Source organism: Leptidea sinapis, chromosome 9 (assembly GCF_905404315.1).
Source record: "Leptidea sinapis chromosome 9, ilLepSina1.1, whole genome shotgun sequence".
In the NCBI taxonomy this organism is placed as follows: Eukaryota; Metazoa; Arthropoda; class Insecta; order Lepidoptera; family Pieridae; genus Leptidea; species Leptidea sinapis.
Genome location: NC_066273.1, coordinates 2,501,908 through 2,515,823, shown reverse-complemented (window position 1 = coordinate 2,515,823; position 13,916 = coordinate 2,501,908). Strand labels below are relative to the sequence as shown.

General features: G+C 40.3%; 1 protein-coding gene across 1 annotated transcript; it reads left to right on the top strand.

Annotated features, from left to right (window-relative positions):
* Positions 1-4,288: 4,288 nt before the first annotated feature.
* Positions 4,289-6,392, top strand: LOC126966118 (steroid receptor RNA activator 1). Its single transcript, XM_050809993.1, has 3 exons — positions 4,289-4,627; positions 4,701-5,108; positions 5,824-6,392. The coding sequence occupies exons 1-3, from the start codon at positions 4,585-4,587 to the stop codon at positions 5,979-5,981; spliced, it is 609 nt and encodes a 202-aa protein (XP_050665950.1). The 5' UTR covers positions 4,289-4,584; the 3' UTR covers positions 5,982-6,392.
* The last annotated feature ends 7,524 nt before the right edge of the window (positions 6,393-13,916 follow it).

Here is a 13,916-nt window from a genome sequence, read left to right as displayed (position 1 = left end):
CGTCAAAACTGGAATACTCTGCAACATCGTACCTTTACCCATTACTTGGTAGCCTCAACCTGACATTGGCTCAGTCGTGGTGACCTTTCCACAAAAGCCACAATATAAAGAATAGAATAGAATTCCCGAGTTATAGGGTAATGATTTATTTTAAACCTTATTTTATTTATTTTTACAACTGTATATTTGTATGGAGTAAGGAAATTAGAACGACGTTTCTACGTTTTCCTGTGATTGATAGTAAAACAAGGAATATGTTGTGAAATAATAAACACAATCTATTTCAGGTTTCCATTAGATTCCACTTTGATGCAACACAAATAATAAAAAAAATATAAACAAACAGCTCATTGAAGGTGCAGTAAAAATGTATTTCTGTAAGTGAATAAATTTCCCGCTCTCACCTCGTCACGTCGCATAAGTGCGACACAAGCACATCTCACCTATAACTATGCATGTAATTACTAACCTACCATGGCTGACACCGACTCCAAAAATAACAATAATTGTACCTACATCATATTGTCGTAGTCTAAATACTAATCATTTCATTTTAAGAGAACTCAAAAATAATTTTAAGATAAGATTATTAATTAATAGAAAAAAACTAATTTTTTATCGTTTAATGCATATTATATTGTTTTGGAAAAGGTTTTTTGTAGTAGGTTGCTTTTTGTAATTTTTTTTAGACTTGAAGTGAATCTGAATTACACCTACTAATTTGTCTAAATAATATGTGAAGACCTACTAAACATGCTGCTCATATGAGTAAGCGCTGTTTTAATGAAACCAACTAAGTCAGGGAGATACGCCTATCTCAATAGAGGAAATCTACTTCGAAGATAATTCCAAAACACACTTGCGAAGAGTGTAAAAATATAACGTTGAGTCATGGTGCAATGCAGCAACGAACGTAAGTGCATTGCAATAAGATTACAGACAATTCTGCCACAGATAAGGAGTAAAGTAAGTAAGCCGTTAAGGGGTTCCAGGACCATCATATTCGACCACGACAATTACTTGAGCATAAAGACGTTACGGTAGATGACTCAATATCCGGATAGCATATAAAAAAATCGGCTGAGTATCGTTAATTTGCCCCTTAGAATTGAGGATTTCTGTTACTTTGTGATGGATCCCATAATTAGAACTTCATCAAACTCTTGTCAAACCCTACCCTTGAAGCATATCCTTTCCAAAGAAAACCATCAACATCGGTTGGCGTGACATTGAATCATTTATAGTTTAATGTATTTTAGTAATTGTATTGAAGTGACTGTATTATAGCTTGTAATGATTTGCCTTTTTTTATCTTTTATATTGTTTTGACATGTTCAATTTAGTTTTATATAATTATGAACTAAATAGGGTATATGTATGCATGAATTTTAAAAATACTTAATTTTATTTTTTACATCCTAAAAATTATCAAACACATCAAATTATAGATAAAAACATTCTCATTCAATTAAAAAATAAATATTCTTTCCCGACAATATATTTCGGCTATTCAAACGCGCCTTTTTGTGCGGGGTTTCTGTAACGTCAGTCTAGTCTAGTCCCAAGAATCTATATTGTACTAATAAATGAATGTCCGGTTTTTTCCTTCAGTTATACTGCAAAAACTACTGAACCGCTCAGAATAATTCTTGAACCATTAGATGCAGCGTGTTTCGGAGAAGATTTAAGTATATAATATGTTGGTGATTACTTATTAAGAACCTATTTTTTTACTTAGAAATGTCTATAAATTCGCAATACAACTAATTCAGTCCATGAAATTTCAGTACATAATATAGTGATAATTCATACAATTAGAGGCGCGGGGTATGTATTAAATTTAATTACATTTTCTGATTTATAAAATAATTGACAAAAGGCAAAAACTTACTTAAAAGTATTTTCTGGTGCCAAAGATACTTTGAAAAGTGCACTAGATAAAGTAAGAGTTGCAAGAAACTCATCTATTCGAGCAAAGTGGTATAAACAGTAACCATTTGACCGAGTGCAACGCAGAGCTGCTCGAATTGTCGCAGTGTTCTGTGAACCGCTAGATAACTTGGCGTTGCGTAGGTACGTCACTTCATTGTGTGTTTTCGACCGCATTTATCACGGGGAGTGTTCCGAAGAGCTGTTTGATTGTGGCATACGTATATGCCATGAAACATGATACGTGGTGATAGTTTTTGACCCATAATAATTATGGGATTCAGATATGGGGAGTCGCCAGCAAAAGTACCTTATGTCGTCTGCCTGCACAACAGCAAACTGAGGTCTGTTGCAAGCCCTGCTTGGTATGTGAGGAACAATAAACGAGTATTTGGTAATAACATCATTATAAAAAACAATATATTGCACGTCTCAAATACCATCATAAATCCACTAGCCTGGGGATTGCTTGACAATGCCAATGTGATGAAGCGTTTAAATAGAAATCACATACTTTTAATAGACAGTGAAGCTCTGGCTTATTGCTCTTTTGAAGGAAAATCTCTCAACACATCTGATTATAATAGTTTGGCGACTGATTGCAAATTCAAAACACATAAAAAACAGGTTTCCATCGATGATATTTAAATGTATAGATAGGTTACCTAGACTAAATTCGATGTTTAAAAATTATTCACTTACGCACACATTAATCATTTAACATTTCAAATTTCAATAGCACACTACATTACATAAGAGTTCCATTTTTATCTTTTTGTTGAGAGTTTATTACAATATGATAATGGGAGAATTAGAAAATTATCCATTGATTCTTCTGCACTTAGCAAAAAATATATTCCGATAGAAACAGAGTTGCTGCAAAAACTCCAAAGTAAATCAAATAGCACGATCTACGCCCCCAACTCCCCAAAAACTTGTTTCTTTAGTTTAAGAATTCAGCTACCTAAAAGCGTACTTGTTTGGTAAAAAATATTACATTTATTATTATTATTATATTAATTGTACTTGAAGATAGTTTATTATAATATTATTTTAGCTGATGTTAACAAGTACTGAGTACTAAACAATACATGCGCAGTAGAAATATCAACTGCGCGGTGAGGGACCGCGGTAGACTTAACTCGCCATCTCACTCGCACTCATCCATATGCATACTGCTTCGCGTTCTCCTACATGCTTGTCTGGCAAAGGGTTGGAACTATCAAAAGTGTCTGGCTAATGAGGAAACATCATCAACTTATTACCCAATTATTATATATGAAAACCAACTTTTATACTATGACGTAAGTAAAACTATAATTTCATGAACATTAAGGGTGTCTGGTAAGTTAAGGGTCTGGCAATGAATAACGTGATTTTTAATATTATTCTGAAGGTAATACCGAAAAATCGCAGTATATTATTTGATGTATTTAGATCGGTATTTTACACGCCTTTAGTGCCGTTTACCTGCCAAAGCCACTGTAACCCAAACTCCATAAAGAACGATTCTTACCTGTGTTAGAAGCATGCGCTGACAAACTTTCAGCTTTTATACAATACCGTAGGTCTGGGGTTCACGGGCTCTTGCACTATTCCGTCCGGCACGCGATGTCGTACCGCCATATTTATTTTATTTAGAGAAATATTGAAATCAAATAAAATACTTTATTTCATGATTGTGACACCTGTGGTATGTAATTCCATGAATTTTGCTTTTTTTACAAGGATCTTCGCATTACACAAGACGGCATTTTTATGCTGTATATAAAATTGTAAGCAATTCTGTCAACAACAAACGCGTGCGTACCATTTTCGTATCGAGAGAGCCACATGAATCAATTGACTCCATTTAGGCGATTGATTTTCGGCGCGCTAGTGATATATCTACCTCTTTTAATACTATTATATCATTGGTTTCCATTAGATTCAATAATAAACAAAATTCACACCAAATGAGTATCTTTGAAAACAATAACATCATATAAATACTATTCGAAAGCTAATCGCCAACCGGTGAGACAACCCTCGTACTTTTGTCGCAAGGTCGATATTATGACAAACATTAGAATGTGTTACGCGAAAGAGATTAATAGCTTTGTCCCGGTTTATCTCAGCCAAAGTTTTATGCTGTTGTGTGTTAGTTGTCCTTTCTATTTGAAGTGAAGTCGAAACCGAGAGCGCTAGAAGCAAAGGGTCAATGAGAGACTGGAGTAGTGTATAGTGTTTCAAATCGAAATGATCAGCTGGCACTGATTATCCGACAAAATATGACAGGCGACAGCTGACTCTGATCTGAATTCTTATTGGCTGATGGGCGATGGCTATTGACTTTGAGTACCTATTGGTTCATCGTAATATGAAATGTAGTGTAAACTGTAAACGTATACATACTATTTTACTTTAAAATCTTGATTGATTGATTTAATAATTAGATGTCTTATCATTCGATGGTTTAAGTAATTTTTATATTTATTAAGAAGAAAGTGATTCGAGAAGTGAACTCAGTGATGACCAATTTTTAAATGTCTCATACGAAAAGTAGTTTATTAGCAAATATGTTTATTTTCTAATTTCTGCGTATGTATTCACTGAAAATAAGAGATAGTATATATTATTATTAACCCATACCACTGTTGATTTGATATTGTATACATGGAGGAGTATAAAAGTAATACAGTGTCAGGAAACAGCAGAGGTTTGTATCCAGTTCCTAGAAATTTAATATATTATTGTAATTCTAAAATATTAATATACATTTATTGTTTTAGCTCTTTTCGATCCAGGCTGGAATGACCCACCAACACTTGCGTACACCTCTCAACAGTCAAATCCGAACAGACCACGCAACTTTCTTAACAAAAGAGTGGCTTTTCCTCTTTCAAACAACAGTAGTTTACAATCATCATCACCAACCACTGTGAACTTACCACCAGTAGCTGTTGTACCTCCACTAATCACAAAACCTATTTCAACTATAAATATACCAGAAGTTGTTGAAAATGGAGAGAAAATGTTGGTGGAAGTAAAAGAAGTGCTTATTGGAATAATAGAAAGTAGCACAGAATTGGGATCTAAAGCGGAAGGTATAAGAAAGAGAATAAATACCATGGAAGATATGTGGAGAGGCGGGAAACTGAATGTACAAGTCCAGAAGCAAATGGTTGAGTTGTCAGAAGGTGAGTTTACCTACATTTTAAAATTTGGATATACTATTTATAGATGTTTCAATATACTGCAAGCCACAACATGTGACTGTCATTGCAATCCTTCATTGGTGATGTTCAGAAGAAAATAGTCCTACATGTTATTCTCATATATTAAAAATTGTTGATATTCCATTCATATACATTTTTGTCAATAAATATATTTTCTTTCTTTCTTTCATTATAGATACTATCCAGGTTTTGATCTTGATTCCTAATTTCCTATCATTTCCCTAGAATGGTTATTGGTTTGGAGATCCACATCAACAACATTTGAACAACAAGCTCGCACAAAGTTACCAATTTTGTTCTACCATGTTTAAAATATTTCTTCAACTATTAAAAAGGTTATCTATTGTCTATTACATGATGTTTTAAATTGTCAACTCAACCAAGTGTGATAATTTAGCAGAATATGCATCTTCCAATAAATTATGTTTGTGCTTGTGATGAGAATACATATCATATGATTTCCCTAAATCAGTACCTAATTTCATCACAATCAGAACTGAACCATCAATTTTTATTAAGAGAATATGACATTTAACTTTTTGACAAAGTTTGCTTACATTCTATTCAATCATTTTATTATGAGAATAGGGAAAATGGTACAACAATACAACATGGGTGGTCCTGGTTATTTACCATCTGCAAATATTTAATGTTCAAGTGTGCTTGTATGTTTCAGCTTTAAAAGAAGAAAACCTCAGTAAAGCTGATGAAATACACAAAGCACTAATGGTCGACCATGTGAGTTGTGTCGGGACCTGGATGCCAGCTGTGAAACAACTCATATATCATTCTATAGCTAAGCTAGAATTACTGTCTATTGATAAAGATAATTAACTTGAAGCAAAAAAAAAAGAGATGTGTATCACTACTAAGTAATAGTATGTTTTTGTAAATATAAAACTAGTTTCAAATTAGTTCTTTCTAATCTGCTGCTATACATTTTCAGTGTGAGAATGCAGATTATGATACAATTTGCAGAAAGAGCAGGAAAATGATTTGCACTGACTAAAGTTTTATTACTGCAATAAATATCTGAATTGAATAAATATTCATTAACAATAGATATGATCATTTCAAAATTTAGCACTAAATTTAATATTCAGTAAAATTTATTTATGACTGTATATATTGTTATAGTTTAATGTTCATGTGTACAATTTTATTCTTACAGATGTAATTTGATTAGAATTTTATGTGATATGTAAATATAAAGATGTTATGTACATAAATTCATTTAACTTTTGTCATCATTTTTTATTTCCCATTTAAAAATATCTTTTTCAACTGGACTAAGGTTTACTGTTTCAAAGATGTATGGAGCTTGAGTCTGTATTATGATAGTCTTGGGGCACGAGGTTCGGAAATGGGTAATCAAACCCGGTATGACCCCAGGAAGGACTAAAACAACCGAGGACCTCCTTCCAACAAAGGTGGCCCAACCGTCGGTATCTACCAAACATACTTGTTTGGACAAGAGGGCTTAAATACTAAACTGGCACAAACCACTCATGTTGCCATAACATCCGTCACAACATGAACTGACCTCTATAGTACTCTAATTATAAGGAGATGATAATAATTATCATATTCCAAACAGCCACACAGCCATGTGACAGCCGCAGTGAGATATGATTGGGGATATTTTTATTGGACGTTTTAGTTGTTGTTTGTGAATAATATATCCAGTACTCTAATTATAAGCACATGATAATTAACACAGACTAGTGAAAAAATAAGGACTCTGTGCCACCTTACATAACAGTGTAGCACCAAAACAAGCTGATAAACGTGTAAATACATAGCCCCACGCACACACACTAGCTACAGGCTGATAGTCGGCCATTATGAGAAATGCCATCGTCTGTGACTCAGTTTGTGTCTCAATAAAATATTTTAAAATGCCATCGTGTGTTGTGAAAAACTGTTAAGGCGAGGTTTTCCCAACACTAGGTAAAAATTGCGCGAACGTTAGATTCGATAGGGAAAATTAATTAACGCATGGACACGGGCGTCGGGCATGGCTGAGAACGAACCGAGCGATGTGGGTCAACGACCGCCGACCCAGAAGGACCGCGTAATATTTTTTAAAACTTACAGTTGTGCTAGAGTACGGAATTACTGTGATAATATTTTTTATGCATTTTTGAAGTAAATCTTTTTTATCGACGTATGAGAGAAATGTTATATTACACGCAAAATTATGATTTCAACATTATGGATATCGTATCCGAGATTCTCGAGGGTGCAGATAACGATTGTGTGATCATTTTTTAAATCCAAGATGGCCGCCGCACTTAATTATCATTTCAGCAATATGGATATCGTGTCCGAGGTTCTCGAGGGTGCAGAGAACGATTTTAGGATCATTTTTGGAATCCAAGATGGCCACCGCTCAAAATTCGTCCTCGACACCCTCGAGAACCTCGGACACGATATCCATATTGCTGAAATCATAATTTTGTGCGGCGGCCATCTTAGATTTCAAAAATGATCACAAAATCGTTCTCTGCACCCTCGAGAACCTCGGACACGATATCCATATTGCTGAATTCATAATTATGAGCGGCGGCCATCTTTGAATTCAAAAATAATCACAGAATCGTTATCTGCACCCTCGAGAACCTCGGACACGATATCCATATTGCTGAAATCATAATTTAGTGCGGCGGCCATCTTGGATTTAAAAAATAATCAAAAAATTGTTCTCTGCACCCTCGAGAACCTCGGACACGATATCCATATTGCTGAATTCATAATTATGAGCGGCAGCCATCTTTGAATTCAAAAATGATCACAGAATCGTTCTCTGCACCCTCGATAACCTCGGACACGATATCCATATTGCTGAATTCATAATTATGAGCGGCGGCCATCTTTGAATTCAAAAATGATCACAGAATCGTTATCTGCACCCTCGAGAACCTCGGACACGATATCCATATTGCTGAAATCATAATTTTGTGCGGCGGCCATCTTGGATTTAAAAAATGATCAAAAAATCGTTCTCTGTACCCTCGAGAACCTCGGACACGATATCCATATTGCTGAATTCATAATTATGAGCGGCGGCCATCTTTGAATTCAAAAATGATCACAGAATCGTTCTCTGCACCCTCGAGAACCTCGGACACGATATCCATATTGCTGAAATCATAATTTTGTGCGGCGGCCATCTTGGATTTCAAAAATGATCACACAATCGTTCTCTGCACCCTCGAGAACCACGGACACGATATCCATATTGCTGAAATCATAATTTTGTGCGGCGGCCATCTTGGATTTCAAAAATGATCACAAAATCGTTATCTGCACCCTCGAGAACCTCGGACACGATATCCATATTGCTGAAATCATAATTTTGTGCGGCGGCCATCTTGGATTTCAAAAATGATCACAAAATCGTTCTCTGCACCCTCGAGAACCTCGGACACGATATCCATATTGCTGAATTCATAATTATGAGCGGCGGCCATCTTGGATTTAAAAAATGATCCCAAATTCATTCTCTGCACCCTCGAGAACCTTGGACACGATATCCATATTGCTGAAATCATAATTTTGTGCGGCGGCCATCTTGGATTTCAAAAATGATCACAAAATCGTTATCTGCACCCTCGAGAACCTCGGACACGATATCCATATTGCTGAAATCATAATTATGAGCGGCGGCCATCTTTGAATTAAAAAATGATCACAAAATCGTTATCTGCACCCTCGAGAACCTCGGACACTTTTTTTTTTTTGATAGGAGGAAATACTGTTACGTATTTACGTACTCGTAATATGTCGGACTCGAGTGTCCGCGTAAGCGGACGCCCCATACCGACTAAAACCTCCTCTGTGCTGTTAGCAGCCCTGGCTTTCACAGCGAAGTAGGACGTGGGCCGTGGAGGCCGCAAAGACTACGCAACAACAGTCGCGGGGCGTCTCCTAAGGAGACTCGAACCTCAGACCGGCTGTGTGCTTGTGAGAAGGAGAGAGAATGAAAATGAAAATGAAGATGAAATGAAGATGAGAAGAACACACTCGCCGGCGAGTGTGGTGATGTTTAGTGTAATGTATGTAAGTGTGTGTGTATGTGTTTATGATTGTAAGTATGTATGTTTGTAAATGTCAGTGTGCATGTATGATTGTGTTTGTGTCTGTTTGTGGAGTGTGTTTGTGATTGTGTAAGTGGTGTATGTCAGTCCGTCCGTGTGTGAGTGAGTGTAGTGAAACGATTACAGGGCGAGGACTAACGTCTCGACGGGTATCAAAACAATGTGTGGTGTGCAAAATCTAGGGTGCGGGCCGCTGGCCATCGTCAGAGTGATGAGTGCCAGTGGTTTGCGGTGGTTGACCGCGCCTACGCCTGCGAAGGCGGTGTGTGCGTGTCTGTGTCGGTGTTTGTGTAGGTGTCGCGTTCGCGATGGTGATGTCGTCATCCGGGTCTACCGTTACGTGTCTGGGACGTCTTATTGGGTTGAGACTATGGTGAAGGGGGGTGTACCCGCATGCCTTCCTAACCAAGATGTTGGGATGGTTAGGCGCCTTGTCAAAGAAGCGTCGCGAGATCTCTTTAAAGTGTTGAGCTATCGTCGGAAGCTCTAGGTCGCGGTGAAGGTCAACGTTTCGGATGAACCACGGGGCTCCGGTTGCCATGCACGTGAATTTATTTTGAACTACTTGCAAACGACGTAAGTAGCTCGGTCGGGTGTGCGCGAAAACGACGCTTGCGTATGACAGTATGGGCCGTACGATGGTTTTGTACAGCGTCACTTTGTGTTTGAGCGGAAGTTTGCTTCGCCCACACACAAGTGGATACAGGCGACTGAGGACAAATCGGGCTCTATTGCATACCGTATCAATATGTTTCTTGAAGTTCATATTGCTGTTGAACGTGACTCCTAAGTATTTGTAATCCTTCACCCACGGTATGGGTGTTTCATACAATTTAATGACGTCGGTCGGTCGTTTTTTAGCGCGGATGCTATTTGCGTTACCGAAGAGTACCGCTGCACTCTTGGTGGGGTTCACTTCAATCCGCCATTTTCTGAACCAGTTGCCTAGTTCATCAACGGCGGCTTGAAGTACTTTAATGTTCCTGCTCAAGGATGAGCGGTTCAATAGAGCGGAGCCAAAGTAGAGTGCCGTATCGTCAGCGTACTGAGCGATCTGGACACTCGGAAACTTGGGAATGTCGCTCGTGAAGAGCGAGAAAAGAGTGGGAGAGAGGACTGAACCCTGTGGCACGCCAGACCTGATGGGTCTGGGTGAGGATAGGGTGCCCTCTACTCGATATCGGAAGGAGCGATCAGTACCTTACTGATCGCTCCTTAGGCTCGTATGATGCGCACGAGCCTGTCTGGCACTCCCAGTTGATACAGCTTGAATACTAAGCCGTTGTGCCATACCTTGTCGAATGCCTTCGCGACATCGAAAAACACGGCTGCCGTGGTAGCGTGAAGTTGACGCCGTACGAGAATGTACTCGGTGAGCCAGTGAGCCTGCTGGGGACACGAGTGAGCGGTTCTGAATCCGAACTGTATGTCGGGTATCAGGTTGAGCTCCGCGCTGTTATGATTAAGACGCGCGAGAATTAATCTTTCGTAAAGTTTCCCGATCGAGTTAATTAAGCTAATAGGCCTATAGCTACTCGGATTAGCTTTAGGTTTATTGGGTTTTGGGATACCGATAACAATGGAATCCTTCCATTGTTCGGGGAACGCGCTATTAGACAGTAAAATATTAAAAATGGTAACCAATAAAGTAATAAGAGTCGAGGGTAGGATTTTAAGAACCCTATTGTTTATAGTGTCGGGCCCCGGGGCCTTCTTGGAGTGAAGCTCCTTAATGATTAGCTTCACCTCTTGGTAAGAGGTGGGTTTTATTACATCGCCTGAAGGGCTCAGAGCGGAGCGACGTTCAACTTCACGATCAACTTCGTCAACGTGTGTCGGGTCGGCTGCTGCATTTGGAGAGCACTGACTCTCGAGACTATCGGCGAGGCATTCAGCCTTCTCATCGTCATCGAGCGCCGGCTGCAGTCCCGGTCTGTCCAAAGGAGGCATGACAGTGGGCGGCTCCTGTTTGAACGCGCCAGGCAGCTTCCAGAAAGCCACATGTGATGGCTTAAGGTTGCCGAGCAAGCGGTCCCAATGTTCGCCGCGGAGTTCCGCGATATGTTCCCGTACCACCCGCTGTAGGTAGCGGAGGTGGCGCCTATTCTCGACCGACGGATACCTATCGTAAAGTCTAGTGGCTCTGTGCTTCTGTGTGAGTAAGTTCCTGACCTCTGGAGGCAGGTTTAGGCGATGCGGTTGCATCGTCGGAACCTGCCTGGAGCAGGCCTTGATCCTATTCTGTATATGTGACGTCACATGAGAGATAGCACTGTGAGCCGTGTCGACCGAGTCGATGACGTCCGGTATAAGGTCAAGGTCGTCGGTCTTGATAGAGTCGAGATCCTTTTCCAGCCGTTGTCAGTCGATCACTGTTTTCGTCGGTGGTTGAATGTTAACCGGTGGGTCTAGATTTAGGACGACGGGCCGGTGGTCTGACTCTAATTCGTGAAAAACCTCGATTGAATTTACATTGAGCGTTACGTTCTTAAGTAACGCAACGTCTAGAATGTCGGGTCGGTGCGCGACGTTATCCGGATAACGTGTTGGTTCGTCGGGTGCTATTACTGAAAAGTTCAGCTTGTCTGTCAGCGAATCTAATAAGATTCCGTTTCTATTTGTGGCTCTACTGTTCCAGCTGGAGTGTTTGGCGTTAAGATCGCCACCCACTATGACTGCGGCCCCGTGGCCGAGTAATGCTTCTATATCTGTGTCTAATACTTGTTTGTTGGGCGAAAGATAAGCTGAAATAACAGTGATCGGCTGGTGATTCGATCTATAGGTATACAGTGTAGAGACCCTTTAAAATAAATGGGGGTGCCGCCCATACGGGTGGTGCGATCATTTCTGACTAAGTTGTAATTAGCGATATGCGGATCGCGTATAAGTGGTTTTAGAAATGTCTCTTGCACTAACAATAGGTCTAATTGATGTTCGTGAGCGACCTCCTTCACCAAGTCTAGTTGAGGCTTAAGGCCTTGGGCGTTAAAATACGCTATACGGAGCGTATGTGGTTTAACCCGTCCGCTTACGTAATTAGGCATCGCGAATGTTTTTATACTTTCGCCCTATATCGGTGAGGGCACGGAATATTTTGGCGTTGTCTGCCATAACTTGCAGGAGCGACGGCGGGTCGTCCCGGACAGCCTCGAGCCTGCTGGCCAGGGCTGTGATTTCATCTATGTCGAACAGCTCTGACAGCTCGAACATGAAGGCAAAGGCGCTGCCGCCTTGGTTGCCTGTTGCCGCGGACGCGGGCGCCGGTGGCCTCGGTCGCGGGACCGACGCCGCCGGGCGGGACGCTAGCGGTGGCCTCTGTGGCAGCGTTGGCAGCCGGAGGAGACCTCGCCCAGGCGTTTATCTTAGGAGGCGGCGCAGGTTTGAAGGTCGGAGTGAACTCCACCTTCTCTGCTCTGCCTTGCGGCTGGCGGCGCCCTGGGTGACGCTTGTGTTTGGGTGCCTTGGGACACCCGCGATAGCTCGCGGGGTGCCCCTTCTCCCCGCACAAGACGCAGGCCGGGGGCTCCGCGCATTGCGCTGGTCGAACCTCGGACACGATATCCATATTGCTGAAATCATAATTTTGTGCGGCGGCCATCTTGGATTTCAAAACTGATCACAAAAGCGTTCTCTGCACCCTCGAGAACCTCGGACACGATATCCATATTGCTGAAATCATAATTTTGTGCGGCGGCCATCTTGGATTTCAAATATGATCACACAATCGTTCTCTGCACCCTCGAGAACCTCGGACACGATATCCATATTGCTGAAATCATAACTTTGTGCGGCGGCCATCTTGGATTTAAAAAATGATTAAAAAATCGTTCTCTGCACCCTCGAGAACCTCGGACACGATATCCATATTGCTGAAATCGTAATTTTGTGCGGCGGCCAACTTGGATTTCAAAAATGATCACAAAAGCGTTATCTGTACCCTCGAAAACCTCGGACACGATATCCATATTGCTGAATTCATAATTATGAGCGGCGGCCATCTTTGAATTCAAAAATGATCACAGAATCGTTCTCTGCACCCTCGAGAACCTCGGACACGATATCCATATTGCTGAAATCATAATTTTGTGCGGCGGCCATCTTGGATTTCAAAAATGATCACAAAATCGTTACATGCACCCTCGAGAACCTCGGACACGATATCCATATTGCTGAAATCATAATTTTGTGCGGCGGCCATCTTGGATTTCAAAAATGATCACACAATCGTTCTCTGCACCCTCGAGAACCACGGACACGATATCCATATTGCTGAAATCATAATTTTGTGCGGCGGCCATCTTGGATTTCAAAAATGATCACAAAATCGTTATCTGCACCCTCGAGAACCTCGGACACGATATCCATATTGCTGAAATCATAATTTTGTGCGGCGGCCATCTTGGATTTCAAAAATGATCACAAAATCGTTCTCTGCACCCTCGAGAACCTCGGACACGATATCCATATTGCTGAATTCATAATTATGAGCGGCGGCCATCTTTGAATTCAAAAATAATCACAGAATCGTTATCTGCACCCTCGAGAACCTCGGACACGATATCCATATTGCTGAAATCATAATTTAGTGCGGCGGCCATCTTGGATTTAAAAAATAATCAAAAAATCGTTCTCTGCACCCTCGAGAACCTCGGACACGATATCCATATTG

Bases quoted from the DNA above. Each gene is read 5' to 3' on its own strand.
- LOC126966118 (XM_050809993.1), top strand. From the start codon at position 4,585: ATGGAGGAGTATAAAAGTAATACAGTGTCAGGAAACAGCAGAG. The intron at 4,628-4,700 runs GTTTGTATCCAG...TTATTGTTTTAG, and splicing joins AGTGTCAGGAAACAGCAGAG to CTCTTTTCGATCCAGGCTGG. The intron at 5,109-5,823 runs GTGAGTTTACCT...TGTATGTTTCAG, and splicing joins AATGGTTGAGTTGTCAGAAG to CTTTAAAAGAAGAAAACCTC.